This window comes from Takifugu rubripes, chromosome 13 (genome assembly GCF_901000725.2).
Source record: "Takifugu rubripes chromosome 13, fTakRub1.2, whole genome shotgun sequence".
In the NCBI taxonomy this organism is placed as follows: Eukaryota; Metazoa; Chordata; class Actinopteri; order Tetraodontiformes; family Tetraodontidae; genus Takifugu; species Takifugu rubripes.
Window position 1 is genome coordinate 8,612,726 of NC_042297.1, and position 17,874 is coordinate 8,630,599.

General features: G+C 41.8%; 1 protein-coding gene across 1 annotated transcript in view; it reads left to right on the top strand.

Moving 5' to 3' along the window:
* The first annotated feature begins 363 nt into the window (after window positions 1–363).
* fto (FTO alpha-ketoglutarate dependent dioxygenase) overlaps window positions 364–17,874 on the top strand; it is a 101,407-nt gene continuing 83,896 nt past the window's right edge. The window contains exon 1 of the mRNA XM_011609693.2: window positions 364–621. Coding sequence (XP_011607995.2) covers window positions 544–621 — 78 coding nt within the window. The 5' untranslated portion in view covers window positions 364–543. The remainder of the gene's footprint in view (window positions 622–17,874) is intronic.

Consider the following 17,874-nt stretch of genomic DNA (forward strand, 5'->3'; position numbering starts at 1 on the left):
TACCGAAAAGGTCCACATATTGACCATTTCTGATCATAAATCCGAGTGCATGTTAACATCTTAAAGAAACAGGGGTAATAATAATAATAATAATAATAATAATAATAATAATAATAATAATAATAATAATAATAATTCTTATTCTTCTTATTAATGTTACTCCTGTTTCTTTATTAAGTTGACACGCACTCGGATTTATAATAATAATAACAATAACAACTATTATTATTATTATTGTTGTTGTTATTATTTATGGGCTACATACTCCGTACCTGTCGCAGCTGCGCAGTTTAACATTTAGAGTGCACTGCAGTTACTTCCGGTAACAGCACGACTCTCATCTGGGATTTGTAGTTCTTCTTGATGAACTTCATGCGACTTATTTGAGAAGCTCTCAATAAACGTCACATTTAATCATAAAAAACAAACGATTGTCTCTGTCTAACATGTCTGATAAAGGGTGAGGTAACTTAACTATCTCTAAGATGGGAATCGATGAATTTGTAATTTATTCGTGTACTACAACAACCACCGTCGCCCTCAATGAATGCGAGGCAGTGTAAACACAACTCCAGGAACATGAAAAGATCGGGTGACAGTGAGGGGGAGAAGAGAAGAAAGGTATTGAAAGCGCTTTTCTCCGTTAGGTCCGGAATATTTCTAAGCCCTGTCGCTCGTTGAATGTCTGACGCTCCGTATGTGATGCTGCTGGCTGCATTTTAAAAGCTAGAGAGTCGAGCACGGCAACGCATACCTCACATTCCCTATTTCTCTTATTGTGTTTCCCATCCTTCCCCCTCAGTTATGAAAATGAAGTATTAGATTTGAGCGGTTCCCTCCCAACGCTAATAAATCGCCGTAGCCTGCAGAATTGCATTCAAACATCATGTGGAAGCACGATACGAGTTGCAATTTGAGGGCGTTATCAATAAAGAGAAATCGTGTACAATAGCATTAAAAGTAACATTATATATATTATTTAGAAAGAAACAGTACAAAATTCTTTTGAGTAAATCTCTCTGGTTAAATCTCTCTGGCCATGTAAAGTCTATAATACCAATAGTTGAAGAAAAGTTAAGCTAGTTCAGAAATGACTGCTGTCACATGGCATAATTTGTATTACTGAGATGTTTAAAACAAATCCTTGTTTTGGGAAGCGCATGTGTGCAGGATCATTGTGATGCAAACAGAGATGTCCTTCGTGCTGATCTGCGCTTGAGCCGGATTTCACATGCAGCAGGACTTTTGTTGTTGGTGGAAATAAGGAAGGAAAGTTCTAAAGGCATCCTGGGGCTGTGGTTCAGCCAGACATGGTTTGTCTGTAGGCCACTCTCTTCCTCCTCTTTATCTCCTGATTTGGATGCAGTCTGCCGTGGCACATGTGTTTGGATCATGTACGACAGCAGTGCAGCTATGTCAGACGTGGTTCCTCCTGTTTATGAAAGCAGCTATGGCAGCCAGATGAGCGGCTCAGAGAGAGAACTCATTCCAGCTGGCCCTCAGGCTCTCAGGCACTACGGCACAGACCTAATGCCTTCCTTTCCCTTTAGATAAATAAGGAGATGAACATGAGGAATTGAGAAATGCAAAATGAAGGTACGACTGTAAAACAGTCACAGACAGAGCTGCATTCTCTTTTGGTCCTGTTTTTGCTGCACCGTTGTTTGCATATGATGCGTGTGTATTAAAAAAAAGAAACTATGGATATGGTGGTTCTCATGTCCAGGAGGTAACAGTTTGCTATGTTGCTAAAATGTGAGATGGATGTTGATGGGTCCAACGTCATTCTTCCTTTACAGCTGTGTTTATAAGACAAAACTGAAGAACCATGGCAAATCTGCACAGGTAACAATTTATCACCCTGAAAATATATAATTCCTATAGATTAGGTACACCAAAATTACACCAAATACAAATACATTAAAACATTTTAAATACATTAAAACAAAAGAATTTAAATACATTAAAACAATTACCCCATATGTGTACCACATCTGTGCAGCATATGTCAGTATATTTAACTATTTAAACTATACACATATAATGCGTCAGTGAGGAGCTGACAAAGTTAATCACCGAGCAATTTAAGTTGTAAAACCAGCAGCAAAAACCAACATTGTAGAAAGTGGGAACATCTAACAGATATGTTGTCGTGCAAAAAGAGTACTTGTACATTTTTACCTCGTGGCGGACTTTAAATAAGATCATAAGTTCCATAGTGACTTGCGTTGCACCTTTATGAATTGCAAATTATTTCTTTGTGTTTTATGGGTTTTGTCATATCAAGATGAATTTTCACACATGACGTAGCAAGAGTTAGAACAGCACCCGCCCTGTCCCTCAGCCCCCATATTTTAATGCCGTCTTTGATGCAAGCTCTCCATTTGGACAGTGATGACAAGTATAAAGTGTTTTGTCGAAACAGGAAGTGGGTGTTTGTGTGTGTGCACGGCAGGTTAAGTAATGATCGCACAGGGTCACCAGATGTTATGCGGTCCTGGGCTCGGCCCAGCCCATTGCTTAGATCAGCCTCATTGCTCTGCTTTGGTCTCAGCACCCAGTGCAAGCTGTTTAGGGTATTTAATTTTCAAACATTCATTAAAATGGTTTGTTTTTCCCTAGGCAATTGTGTTAAATTAACAACTACTACCGAGGTAAAAGCTGATTATGTGGCCACACACACGTGGTTAATCAATTCTCTCGCACAAAAATGTTTGCTGGTGAATTAGTGTAAAGGAAACGAATTATGGCGACTAATGCTGACGTTCTGTCATGTCAGCCTCGGTGTTTTAGCAAGAGGGGGTGTCAGATTCAGCACATTCAGCAGCTCTGCACTCCTCCAGCCATCTTTACTTGCCTTTAGGCCATGCTACATGCTGCTTGCTCTTTTAATGAGTTGGTAATGGAGAAATAGTGTTGTTTGCTGACATAAAACATGGGTCTGCATACCTAAGGCAAGGTAGCACATAAGCTCCAACAGAGCTAGATTTACACCTAAGCTCACCAAAGAATGGTAGATAGGGGAACACTCAGTATTAGGGCTTCATCAGACCCCTGCAGGTTGAGCTGTGGAAAAGCCAGGGCGCAGAAAAATACGGCCGAGGCAGATAATGATACCATTACACTAATGGAGCTGGCAAATGAAGGAGAACCCAGATGCCCTGCTTTATTACCTGAGGGGGTCATTTCCTCACTGCATTCCTAATGGCTTGAGCACACAGTATTGATCAGGCTATCATGCTGCTAATCCTCTACAGAATTACTTATTGCCAGCTTGGTGTCGATCCACCGTATGCCCTGCTCTGGCCTTGCCGCTGTACAGCCACTGTGCCTCCAGCAGGGACCCAGTGGGCCGTTATTCCTTTCATGATTTAGGGCCAAGCAGGGATGGTCTCTGGGAGGTCTTGAGCAGTGGGCTGGCCAGTTCGATGTGTAAAAAAGGTAAATGAACCTCGCAGGTTTCATTTAATTAAAGAGTAGGCAACAATGTGGTTCCTCCCTTTATGGCTCCACTGGCCACTGTGGAACAAGGGGGGGAGCTGTAAGGCTGGCTGCTGTTCTCAGTAATTGTGCTGGGCTGTAAATAAGAATGGACTACTCTTGTGCCATCAGTAACAGCAGGATGTTTTAGCAGGTTGTTGGCCTGCTTTCATTATAAAGTGCTCTACATACCTAACTGGATGAATTACAAATGATATGTGTTTGTTTGGCCCAGCTATAGCCAACTGCAAGGTTAGGCTCTTTTTCTAAATTATTCATGGTAATCATTATGTGCACATGACCAAAACAGCAAAGAGTGGGCCCATTATCATTACAAATAATTGTGTGTGTATGTGGTGAGGGGCGTTGTAACATGCACGACTTTACCCCGAGCTTCTGATCTGCCTTATCTTTGAAAAATCCTTGATCTTACCAGGCTCCCGTGTACCTCAGCCTCCTCAGGGTGCTGGAGGCATGGCACCCAAACATCTTCGGAGCCTGCCTGTCACCTTTGGCCCTGTTAATCAAAGAGTTTACCTTGAGGGGGAGCATTTAGCCTTGTTTGTTCAGGGCCAATCTAGTAGCCATAAAGAAGTATTTATACATTTCCATCTGGAACAAAATGTCATGAAGAGGTAAACTAGCTATTGATCCACATATTTAGCCATTTCTTTCTGTGTGCACCATCAATATTGCACAAGCATCCGTCCACGCATGGCCTGACCTCAGCCACAGCCTCTATTTTGTGCTCCCATTGGAGTTCGGTGATATACTATTCTGAACAGTAAAATCAATGAATGAATATGAAGTTTTGCTGTGTAATATAGTGCAGGCAGAAGGCCCTGGGTCTTTTTATTGATCCGCTATGTGACCAATGAAGGGCGGCTGATTAGTCTGCGGCTGATTTTTTCCGTCTGAATGTATTTGCTCGTCTTGCCTATTTCCTGTTCATGTTTGTGTCATACATTTCACTGAGGTGTTTACAGATAAGCTTGATTGGGCAAAACTCTGTTAAATGATTCAGCCAGTGTACTGAAACGGTTATTTTTATCCACCCAGAAGGCCCTGTTTGGAATAGATTAAGTCTAATGAAAATTGATATGCAGCTGGGATATGAAGACAAACAAAACTTTATGAAAATATTTTTGACTCACATTATGATGCACTTCAAGATTGTATAAGAGTGTATATCTATCATAATCTAACTTGTGCTATCTGATTTATATACTAAGTTCCACCAGCACTAACTGACGACAGTCTCTCCAGTCAGTGATATTTAAACACAGACGAGCTGTTTCTCTGAGAGCAAAACGAAGCACCGAGTTGCTTTTTATTGCCCATGAGACGGCTTTCTGTAGTTAACAACCATATTATGGGACGAGGTCATCTTCTCATGATCAATGCGAGAAATCCTGCATGCCCTTCCCTCACTTCCTAAAAGCCCCCTTTTCAAATTTATGACAGTCTGTGTTGTGTGTTGTCTGCATGACATTTTAAAGGTGCATGATGTCTGCATTTGGTTCGAATCTGGAAGGATATCAACTTTTATGGCAACGTCTGCTTTGGGTCAGCATGTACAGCTAAGATGGCCTGCCGCTGCTTCACATCTGTGCTGTGGAGGACCTGTGATCTTGCTGCACACTTAAAATGGAAAAGCAGAGATGCACGTCAGATTTTGATGTGGGCTGAACATCGCAGTGAGTCCTATTGTATGCTGACATGGATTCCCACTTAATGATTTAAAAAAATAAAATAAATTTTATATATATATATATATATAGTAGTGGATATATCTCAACAGGAAAACTCAACCTTGCCTATTGCTGGGACCTTGTTTTATTTCCAACAATTTTCTTGGTGGGTTTGCTCCCATTGAAGGAGTCACAGGGATTGTCCAAACAGCCCTTGACAACTTGGGCATCTGACAGCACCTACTGAGCACCTCATATTAGTGTTGTGGCATTATTCACACGTGTCAGCGTATTCGCAAACAAGGACGTGATTTGGATTGTGGAAACTGGTCGAGCAGATCAGCTGTCACATACAATGAGATTACATCCAATGTGACCTGCGTGAGTAAGGGTTCATCTGTCATGCATGTGCCCCGTCACAAGAGAGACATGGAATAATCAGTCCAATCAATAGATGTTGGTGGTTTGTTGGATTGGTGCTGAATAAACATGGGAATGACCCCCCTCACCCCATACACATAGGCTACATCCTCCAGGGAGTTCATTAGCCACTCAAGGCTATGATCCGGTTATTTTCTATTTTGGTTCTTTTCGTATTGTGGTTGTGGCGGCGGCGGCGTGTGTGTGTTTTTCCATGTTTGCCAAGACATCGTGTTTGCTGTGATGCAGCTATCAGTGCTGAGATAGATCTAAAAATATTTTTGTCTTTGTTAAAATTAGGTGTTGAAAATAATCATAGATCAGACTCATGCAAGATAAAAGAACACTACAAACACAGCTGCACAGGAAATCGCGCATCCTTTTAACTGTTTATTTGTGAATTAATTTCACCCCGCGATGGCTCACCTGTACAATAAAGTATTCTGCTCACTGCTGTGCTGTTGCCCAACATCTGCTTTCAATAGCAAGTCCAATACCCTTCATTCACAAAAGCTACAGGAGACCAAGTTCACGAGCCGCTGTAAATAGAAACTGTTAATTTGTACACCGTAAGCTCTCATCCATAAACCCCTGGAATGAAAGGGTGTTAAAATATCTCAAATTTGGCATCACGCTTTGTTGAGTCTGACCACACGATGTTCTACGCTTGTACCATTTTACCTTTAATATTCACGCAGATTATTTGGCCCCTTCCACTTTACAGTTTGAACAGTAGAATACAGGTGCCACTAATTTGAAAGTTTAATAGTTCTCTTTACAAGATGGATGGAGTTGAGTAATAGCAGCAAATTCCACTCCGGACCAAGTTTTCTTACTTCTTCTGACTCCATTTTGCGGAGCTTTTCGGATGGCTGGTTCCTGCATTCACCCTACATCAAATCTTTTTGAAGTCTGTTCTCACTTCAGGCTTGTTCATATCTCAGTGGTTTTTCCCTGACCAGCCCCCACCCGATGTGTTTTTCTTCATCAGCCTAACTTTTCCTTGCATATGCGAAGCAGCCAATGACAGCTTGACTGGCATGTTGTCAGACAGGCGATGCCTTTCTGATAGTGGAGCCAACAGCCTTTTTTCTCTAAACTCTCAGTGTGTGCGAGTGCGTGTGTGTTGCTCTTTGTGTAGAAAAGTGGGGGTATTGTCAGGACGTGACCGGCACACTTTGCATGTTCTTCTCGAGACAGGTGCTCCTGGGCGAGCAGTGGTGCATGACAGTTGCCTTTCATTGCTGTCTTCTTTACACTTAACCCCTGACCGGCTCTTCCTTCATCCCCTTCCTTCCCATCTATGCCTCCGCTTTCCACCCACCCTCTTTCCTCCACGTCTGACCTCTTCTCACGGCGCTACTCTGGGCCATCCTGAGTGATGGACTGCGAAAGCTGGTGAGTGCGTTGTGCTTTCTGTGTGCTGGTGTGGTGCAGCAGGCTTGTCACAAGCCAAGCGCTGTCAGGCCGTGGAAACCCAGGATGAACTGCACACACAAACACACACACAGGCACTCGAACCCACACCAAGGCTTTTTGTTCAGCAGTCCGTAATTCCATCCACCGATGCTGTCAAGCACTTGATCAAACGTGCATAAAGAAAAGAGCCCCTTGGTTGAATCCCACACTCTTTTTTTCCAATCATAATGTAGGCCCATTCTTCCTTCTCTGGCTGTTTCTTCAACTGTGTATATTCAGATGAGCTTGACTGGGGGGCAGTGGGTCACATCCGCTCGCCTGACTAAAACACTCCTGTATTGAGGGTTGTCTCGAGTGAGATGGAGGGGAAAAAACACAACAAAAGGAGGGGTCAGGGAGGGCCGCCGAGCGGTCATGTCAGGGCTGTTTTCGGGGTTATTTGTGTGTGCATGTGTGTGTGTGTGAGGGGTAGGGGTTAGGGAATTTGAGGGTTCAGTTGTCAGCCTCTGTGTCATGCTTGCCCTGGCCCTGTTATGTAGAGGGCATCCACTGTCATTTGTTACGGGACTATTTGAAGGGGATTGGGCCACAGAGGCGGCAGTCAGCACACTGTGAGCTCTCAGGTGCCATCAAGTAGCAGCCATTAATGTAAAACTACAAACCCAAACTGCACAGAAAGTAATCCCTTCTTAACACAAAAGTTTGCCTCCATTTTTTTTCTTGCTTTTAGAACATACTTTCCACATTTGGCCTCATAATCTAAATCATAGTTGTATTATTTCAAAGTGTTGGCTGTCAGGTGTTTTGTATTAAATGTACTCTAATGTTATTTCCCCGTCTTATTCTTTGAGCTTCATTATGTTAAGTGAGGTAGGTGGATTAAAGTCATGCTTGAAGCCAACTTTGGGGAAGACATACTAGGTAAGCTTTTAGTTTATATCCCACACTCTTCCTGTACTTAAAAGTACACTGAATGGGTGCGTGTGTGTGACAGTGTAGGTGCGTGTTTCATCTGACATCCATCTCCCACATTCACTAGAAAAAAAACAGCAATGCTTAAGACTTCTTAAAACTTGTTGTCGGACTGTCAGCGAAGACACGAGCGCGGTGCGCACGACGAGCTTAATCCAACAACATACCGAACAGCCGCTATCAGCGAGGGACTGGACCCCTTCCTCACAACCATTGTCACATATAGGGGGCATTGTCATATATGAGATGGACTCATGTAAATGCGGTGACAGGCTAGTGTCTCGGCTGACTGACAGCACAGAGGGATTGGGCTAATCTGACTGACTGATTTGAGACGAGCAGCGGCTCGTCTGTCCCCATAACTCTTGAGAAATAGACAGCTTCAGCTGAGTTATCTGTGTTTGTAAATCCTTCTGCTGCACTGGGATGACAATAGGGATTAGTGCCAAGGTTCTTTAAACTGTTTTTTTTTTTAATTTTATTTTTGGGAAGGGGGGGATAAAGGAGGCCTCTTATCACTGTGTCGGCAGGATGCCGCCGCAACCAGTTTGCCTTGACTGTCAATTAAAGAGAGGATCATTAACTTCAAGGGTATAAATGTTCTAACACTGGAATTACGTTGGGAAGCTAAGTCGCTGACAGATGTTCTAACTTTAATTCTCTACTTGTTTTTTTGTCCTTTAATTAATTTATGTATCGCTATTCAGATTTTAAATATTTTCTCCCACGTCTGCTCTTTGTTGGCCTGTAATCTCAGTTACCATGGTAGTCGCAAAGACGATTGGGCCTTGTCACTCGGCTGTGTTTCTTATGAGGTTCAGTTGGCTAATGTATTCAATATCACCCGAACTGAAAGGTAAACAGTAACATTGTGTGTGTGTGTGTGTGTGTGTTATTGTACTGCTTCACTGCAGCCTAGAGGTGCGGCTGGGAAGAAAATATTGTCCTCATCCTCACTCTTCAGGATTTTCAGGAGGACGCTGTGACTTGAAGCAGTATTTGAAGGCAAACAAGCACCACTACTTTCTGTGTGCACATGTGGGTTATTTTATTTATTTTGTGGGCAGGTAAACAGGGCTGTGTTGCATTGGGGTATTTTCTTGAAGGTTTTGTTGGTGGCGGTGGGGCTGAATACGACAGCTGTGCTTCCACAAAGTGCAGACTGTGATACAATGGGATATTTACGACACTGTAGGTAACCGCTTGGATAGATGAAAATGGAGAGCTAGCGTGGCGTATAGGGGAGTAGGGAACGGGTGAGGCTGTAGAGACCGCTAATGGGCAAACTCTCTTCACCCAGCACCAGTGCCATCACCAGCACCACCGTGTTCTCTGGTGACAGCTCTTTTCCTTTGTTCTCCCTCTCGGCCCACTCTCTGCCTGGGATTTGTGACAAGTTTTCTCAGGCTGATCAAACACCGCAGTGACACCTGATTAGGATATAGCTCGTGTTTACAGCTGTGCATAGTGAGGACCTCCCTCTTCTTTGACAACAAGGGAGACTTCACCTTGACTAATTAAATTTGCACCTGCAAAGCCAGCTGTGACAGCCACTGGAGGGCTGCATTTATTTATGTCACTCCATACATACTTCTTATGACATTCATAGAGGCTGAGTTTGCAGAAGCTCCTCTGTTTACCCACAATGTGGGATTTTCTAATGCTTCTGTCTTGTATGGCTTTCAAAATTGAATCTGATTTATCACCAAAACATGTTTTTCTGTTTGCATATTTAGCATATTTGGTAACTTTTTACCTGAGCAACACAAGTTGGTTTCATTACAACTGCAGAAACATAGTCAGTTCATGACCAGCCACTGTTAAATCACAGAATATTAATATTATACACAGGTACAGGCAGGAAGTGAGCATGAAAACATTTAACTTTAGTTGGGGCATTGTCTTCCTTATTCACTGAATATGAGATTGACTGAATATCCTTTTTCTAACTAGACACAAGACAGCAAATCAATTTTGAACAGATGTAAATTGATTTTGATGTAGACCAAAAGTCCTTATTTTTCAGTTAGTGCTGAAAATGACAAAAAAAACAAAAAACAAATCCCCCCTGCTACACCTGATAATATTACTTTCACTACAAACCTATCAGTTTGTTCTTAACATTATTTTATGATATTACAGTATAAATAAAATTAGCATTCCTTGTGTGCCACTGGATTATTAAGCAATCATTTATGTCAGATACTGAATAATACTTCCATACCTATAATTTCTTCATGTCAATTAGAGATTAGGTGTAATACAGTGAATAAATGTTCTAATTGAGCTGTGATGATCAGCTGTTGATTTTTTTTATTATTTATGAAATGCTGTAGATTTCATAGTGTTTTTGGCATTTTTATATTATAATATTATTCAATTCTTACAATAACCTCCATATAAAACATGTTTGTCCAGACCAGTAGTATCTGGTTTTATGAGATTAAGTGAAGCATCAAATTAACGAGACTTAAATGCATTTGCATTGAGAAATGCAGATGTTTTTTCCTAAACGCAGCAATCTGAAATGGCATTAGAACACTTTCATGCATTATAATGCAAAGTGAATTATGTTCATTTTGAATTCAAGCTCCAAATTTAGCTTTTGTTAATAGTTTTCCAGATCTTTTATTGGTATTATACAGTAACTAGTTGTATTCCTCCAATCTCTGGGTTATTTTGAAGACTTTGATTGCACCTTTAAAAGATATTAGAATAAGTCCCATCGCAACTCTATCTAGATATTTATTAGACTTTTTCAGCTTTTTCCCCAGTAGAATTTAACTCGTGGAGTAGGTAGACAATGAATTTTGTGTGTATCTGAAAATCTGTTTTCATTTAACCATGCATCAATAGCCTACCTACTTTATATGTCCTGATATAGTTTATGTGTCTTTTTTAGTTTGAGTGTTTGTTTTATCGAGCTATACTTGGTGTTAAAGGCCAGACCTGAAGTCTCTCCCTAGTAAAACCACACATACACACTCTTGTCACTCTCTCCTCTCTCTGCAACCTCTCCATCCTTCCTCTCGCCATCCTGCCAGCCTTAAATTGACCAGACTGGACTGCTGGTCATGCTGTATTACATGGGTTAGATGAAGTAATTATTTCTAGGCCACTGACTACAAGGAAGATTAATAGTTTTTGAAACGGCCATAATGGAGGGCTGACCTGCCGTGACACAAGCATTATTTCAAGCTCACCTCCACTCTCATCCCTCTCACCTCTGGGCACTGGCAGACTGTGATTTATACCTGGGCTAATCAGAGGAGGGGACCTGCGCGCCGGTGCAGTGTTACAGGCCTGCTCCCGAAGCAGAGCATAGGGTGGGATCTCTTTTAACTTTTAACCTGATGGGGCTGTGAAGACAAGATGTGATGAATATCAGTTGACGAAGAACAGTTTCTTTTAAAATGTCATCTGAACTTGTGAGGTTGCTTTGTCCGTAGAAGCCCTCAAAAACAATGATTTTCCGGTAGGCTGTTTCAATAGCCCACCAACCCCCGAATGGAACTTTTTAAAACCAGAGAAGCTAAAAAGTTGTCACTAGGTGGCAGTTGGACATCGCCTTATCAGTCATTTCCCCCATCGCACCCTCGTTACCCCTCACTCACACCTTTCTCCTTTATATGCTGAGAGCACCTCAGATGTCAGAGTGTTTTATTTTTATTGGATGAGGGCAGCATGTAATGCATTCACCTCCGTTCCTGCCAACAGTTAAATGCGCCAGAACACGATGCGGCCAGGCTCCGCCCCGTTAACCCCTCTGATTGGCTGTAATAATTAGCAGAATTGAACAGTAACTATAGTCCCAAGCGAACTCTTTGAGAACCACTTGCAATTTTGGTGTGTACGTGACAGAATACCCATTTGGTCCAAGTCTAAGCATCTTGGGTCTGTCCCAACCTGGAGCCACCTCTCCTTAGTCACATGCATGTTTGTTTTTCTAAGCTTTAATATTAACTCTTAACCTAAACACATGCATGTGGTGTGGCACTGGCAATTACATTTTCAAATGACTGAGTTTGTAAACCTCCGGGATGTTAATCTGTCACCATTCAAGCTACTGCGAAGAGTGAAAAGAGGATTAGCCTATTCAATTCTTGGTAGAATATTTCCTTTGTTCACAATGAGTGAAGGAAAGAAAAAATAAAGAACTGAGGTGGTTTCTCAACCTAGACAAGCACTGCCTGCTATACTTTAGGATTTGGCTAATGCCATTATTGCAAACTTATGTGTTTCATGATTCCACGACAACCGGCTGACGTTATTGTAAACAGTTGCCGCTGATATTCAATACTTAATTCAATATTAATCCCTTGTCACATCATAATGATAGTTTATCTGGGTCAAAGACTACATGAGATGAATTAGACCTGTCATAGATGATCAGTCCGCATCTGTTTTGCACCATATGGTTTTTCTTTCGAGTGACTTACCCAGTTGCCAAAAGGAAATTTAGGCCACTGCCTGAGCTTACATTGCCATATTTAAACACACATTTCACCAAATAAGTCAAAAACATTATTATCATTGACTTACTATTGTGGATTCTCTGGACACTGAAAAATTGATGGGTGGGTAGATGGTTATTGGATCCTAAAATAAAAAAAAAATTCAAACACCCAACTTATCTGGAAAAAAGATAGACAACTTTAGCTTGGGTTGGATCATTCCCTATCTAGTACAGTATGTAATGTGCAGCTGATGCTGTTTTCTCCAGCACCATACAGCTGGACAGCTTATGTTTAGCGTAAGGACTGTAATTTCCAACTGTCAGCCAGACTGGCACAGCACCCCAGTCTTAGCTCCTCTTTTACCCTTGACTCTCAACCCTCTGTACGGTTTGCACATCATCTTTATCCCAGATGAAGTACCAGACACGATGGTGTCAGAAGATGATCTAATATGGAATTGAAAGGACACAGAGCTGGGAAATCATCATCATTTCAGGAGGTTACTTGTCACATGATGGGTTTGATCAACCAGTGCTGCTGTACACAGAGCTGGGTCTTTGCACTGTCTAACAGTGGTACTGGATTAGAGACACAAGCCACTTCTCCTGCGATCAGTCAGTCATGCACGGAGACACCCGGCAGGACCGAAATCCTCCTTGCACACTTCATCCACATCATGTACATGCTTTTTTCTCAAGCCTTCTGTATGGAAATGAGGAATGTTGCTATTGACACTGACACTATATTCCATGTTTTCCCCGTTTTAGAACATTTTAATGCTCCTTTCAGTAGTATACACACTGTATAGCTAACATTTAAATAATTTGAGTTAAGCTACAGTATATTTCTCTTTTCTTTAAACCAGTAAAAGTACATATATATTAATGTATTATATGATGGATTTACATTATTTTCTCATTATCAGCACCCTGGACAACATTTTACTAGTCCAAAGTATGTTTTATTTGGGATACGTTCAGTTAATTTCTTTTTGTTTAAGGGCATAAATTGTCATTGGGCTAAGGGAATGGATGAAAATGTTTTTGATCTGTTTTCCATTTGATCATTGGTTTATAACATAAATCTAATATGGAATAATGTAGTCACATTCCATTCTCTTGCTCCTGCACCATGGATGATGCTATAACCATGGTAGATTAACCAGGTGTGGAATGCATTTCTGCAAACCATGCCTGCAAACCTATAGTTTTCTATGACTATTGTTCACAAATAGAGCCTTTATATCTCCATGGCTCATGGCTAAATGGACACGGAAAGGCTTCACGTTTCCAGAACTTCAATGCAATATGTGACCTTTCGAGTGTCTTTTCCTGTCTAGTTGGTCCTTTAGAATTTTTTGCAGAGACCCGGTGTTTGGGACAACCTATGGCTATGGCAGTCAGCCTATGGGCACAGTCTGTAGGTTAATTCCTTTAAACTGCTTGTCTCAACATAAACTTTTAAAGAACCATCAAATACCATGATCTAGTGGGCCCTTTCAAGCATAATATCATCCAGAAGAGAAGGGGATTTTTAACACTGCACCTGCTTATTGATTTCTTCTGCCCCAGTAAGCGAGCCAAGCTCTGGCACCAGATACACAGACAGAGAGGAGGGGCGTTGTATGGCATTATATGGCAAGGAAGGGCAATCTGCTGGTCTCAGTTATTTGGTCCTCAGGTCTGTCCTTGACACTGCCTGTGGGACAGGCCTGGAGGACGCCTCTTGTCCTCTCTTTAAGCTCTGCGCCTATCCCCTACAGCTAGCCGGCACTCCCCTGGGTCATGCTGCACTTTGCACAGCCATATTGATTTTGTTGGACGGGCATGAAAAGTGTGGCTGGGTGGTGAGAGAAACTGTGGAATGAAGAGATGGGGGCGGCGGCGGTGGAGGAATCATGGGAGCTTTCTAAAGCGCTGACTTCTCCTTGACTGCACCTCGAGAAGCAACAACCCCGTTGGAACAAGTCACTGGCCCTGATGGTCTGCTAAAAACTGCTAATCACAGTCTTTCAATCAACGCTCCTCTCTCTCTCTCTCTTGCTCTCATCTTGTCTCTCCCTCAGTCTCTCTGTTCCCCATTTTCTCACTCTTTCCTTTGACTTTCACTCAGCGAGCTGGACCCTGTCTGAATACCAAGGGACCGTGTCTGCATTAAACCGGGCCATTCCACATTGAAAACAGCTGACCTCATGAAAGCATGTTGTAATTTGAAGGTGAAAACTAAAAAGCTTTTTTCGATCGACATGATCTTAATGGAAACATTATGGCCCAGCTACAAACTAACAATTAAAGCAAAATGGCAAACGACCCTCTCAGTAGTCAAAAGTTCACAAAGCTCGTGTGATGACAAATTTTGCTACACATCTTAAATCCTGCACCGTTGTAAAGCTCAAGACATTCTTGCAGTCCTTTAACCCCCAGTTCTTCCTTGAAAGTCGAAACCTTAAACTGTCCTCCAGAAATCTTCAGATCTCTAGTGAGACTCCTGTGTCTGTGAAATTGTGTGAGTACTTGTGAAGCTCCCTGTATGTTTCTGATAAAGAGCACCCTCAGTCAATCTTCCCAAGACAAATAAAAAGGTTATGTAAGGCATACATGGACAGATCTCTCAAATCACCTTCCTTTCTTTCTCTTTTTATCTCTTCTTCTTCTTTCCAGACTTGACACCTGCTAAAGGTCACGGAAACATCTTTTTTCCTCCTTTGAGGTGTAGAGGAGTGTGAAATAGATGTTGACACCACAGACACATTGAAAAGCACTTAAACAGAGTGACCATGTGCCATTCTTTCTGCATCTGGCTTTGTGCATTTGTAAATACTTTTGAATGATTGATCTGGTAACCTCGGTCCCTCTATAAGCCTGTCAGGTGCCGGACGACAGAAGAAATGTTCAAAAACATATGAGTCTTCTCTCTTTCACTCGCATTGGATGTGCACGTGGTCACGCGCGCTCAGAGATGCCTGGTAGATTAGCTTCAAGTATGTGTACATGTGAGAAAGGGTATATAAAAGCTATTTCAGCTAAACCATGGCTCAGTGCATACCTTGGTGTTATCCCTTCTTATATCTGTGACATTTGTTAAATGTGACTGGGCGCCAATAAAGGTGACCACGCGTGTGCTTGTGTGTGTGGCTAAATAATGATTGGCAGTGGTCTCCAGCAGCTCCTGTGCTTAGATCAGTGTTATAAACAGTGTGTGTGAAAGGTCTCCCCAGCTATTTGAATGACTGGCCTCTTGTACAGGTAGATGGGAGGAAATGCTCTAATATTAATGAACCCCCACCCCCCCACTGACCTCCTGTGAGGGGAATTGAACACCGAAGCCCACAGCCTGTGACAACAATTAATGGCCTATCTGGCATTTGTCATGACTTAGAACACATGTTGAAATTGTCAGTCAATATGGAGTGTGTGCCACACAAACTTGTGGTCCACACATACCTCATTGGGCCTCAAAGGCTTAATTAGTTCCAGACATTAGTACTAAGTGACTATAAGGAGTTTTTCCATATTCCTGCTAGGACTGTTTTGTTGTTTCTAATATTAAATGAAAAACATGCTTCTGAAATTCAAGCCCCCAACCCTGAAATTCAAGCCCCCAACCCTGATCAGTAATATCGGCCTATAGTAGAAACATGGAGGCTTATGTACTTAATAACTGACATAAGCTTCTGATTTATATTATTTGCATGGATGAATGACCTTGCACTCAAAACAATTTACCAATGTAGGTTTGACCTACATGTCACAATGAATCCCTAATCACAACTCGAGATAATACCGATTATCCAGAAAATTTGATATTAAGAAAGTAGTACCTGTAACACATTTTTAAGCTATATCAACATCCTCCTATGTGACCTTTGACTGTCAGGGCGCGACACAAACACGCCGATACAGTGGATCCTTAAGGTTAAAAATTATGAATGCTATGAAGTCTCCCACATTCCAATGACCAGTCAGCATTTTCTTTGCCCTTCAGACTGACTCACTAAAAATGGAACTTTTTACAGCTTTTATGGTGAATAATAATGATGAATAATAAGTTTTGTGCTAAAGCAAAAGTTAAACCACACCACAGTAATGGGACACCACTGTCTGGTTTTGTGGATGTGTATATTGTCTTTGTATCTGATACAGTAGCACCTGGCGGCATAGCTTGAAGATGACGTGGTCCTCAAAACCTAGTGAGCCGAAGCAAGGTTTTCTTTGCCTCCTAAAGGTCGTTTCAGGGTGTATTTCTGTGACCAGAAGACTAGAGCCAAAGTTCCTGTGGTGTGTAGGCACCCCCTGCTTCGTGCCTGTGATGCTTGACACATGCTCCTTACATTTCTCCACCCATTGCCAAATGGACCTGGCCAGGATGTGGCTTTGATGTTTGTGGATCATCTGTCTGTTTGGGGCTGAGGTTTTACAGCTGACTTGTCAGAATTGTTGATTTACCATCAATTTTACAGGGGAAGATCACTTCTGACATTAGTGTCACACAAGCACCAATGGCCTTCTGTTTAAACATAAGGCTGGTTTCCACAGCTGCCTCCCATCACCTAATTCAGGGCTGAAGTATGAGAAAGAGCAGCACTTTTTTGATCGCACTTTTTTGGTCGACTTTGATGGTTCAAGGACACAAGAACAACAATTGGCACAAAGAAGATTTTCAGTTTCTTTAAAACCAACCAGCCACCAGGAAGTGGCACTCCAGCTTGTCAAGTCATCTTCAGAGCATTATATGTTGTAGGTTTTATATGCAAACTATGATGCATCAGCCAAATCTAGACCAGTCAAATGAGACTTGTGTCCTCATTCACTCTCCATAGAAGACACAAGTAAGAATGAGAGGGTTTTTGAGCCTTTCACCAGCAGAGTTATCTGGCTGTTTTAAGCTATTGATGGTAAGCACTGGACATTAATCTACTCTGCAAAAATGCTTCAAAGACAGTGTTAAAGTCTCAATGATGGGGTAAAGGAAGACTTTCATAAAAACTGGGTGCACCACACAGTTGGATAACTGCTTTTCTAAACCCGTCAGTTTTTGTTTTGGGTCATTTTTGGATTGGTAATCTTGTTTCTTGGGTTAAGTGGAAATGCAGCCTTTTCTTGAGCCTTGTGGTTTTCCTTCTCAAATCAGGTGCAGAGTCAGAGACAGGAAGACAGACACAGTGGTCCTCTGATACTGTGAGACTCCATCTGCTTCAAAAGACTGCAGGAACATCTTGTCTTTCTTCATATCTGTGGAATTTCTGAGTAGCTTGATGTATTTGACACGTGGGTGACAGCACTGGTTGTGTGCGGTTCGGGTTGAGGTGCATCCTGCTTTCTACTCTAGCTGTTTTTTTTCTTTCATTTTGAAAAAAATAATGGACATGCATTTCTCTGTGTCACTTAAATACATTTTGACCAAAACAAATAATCATAATTATATGTGAAGGCAAA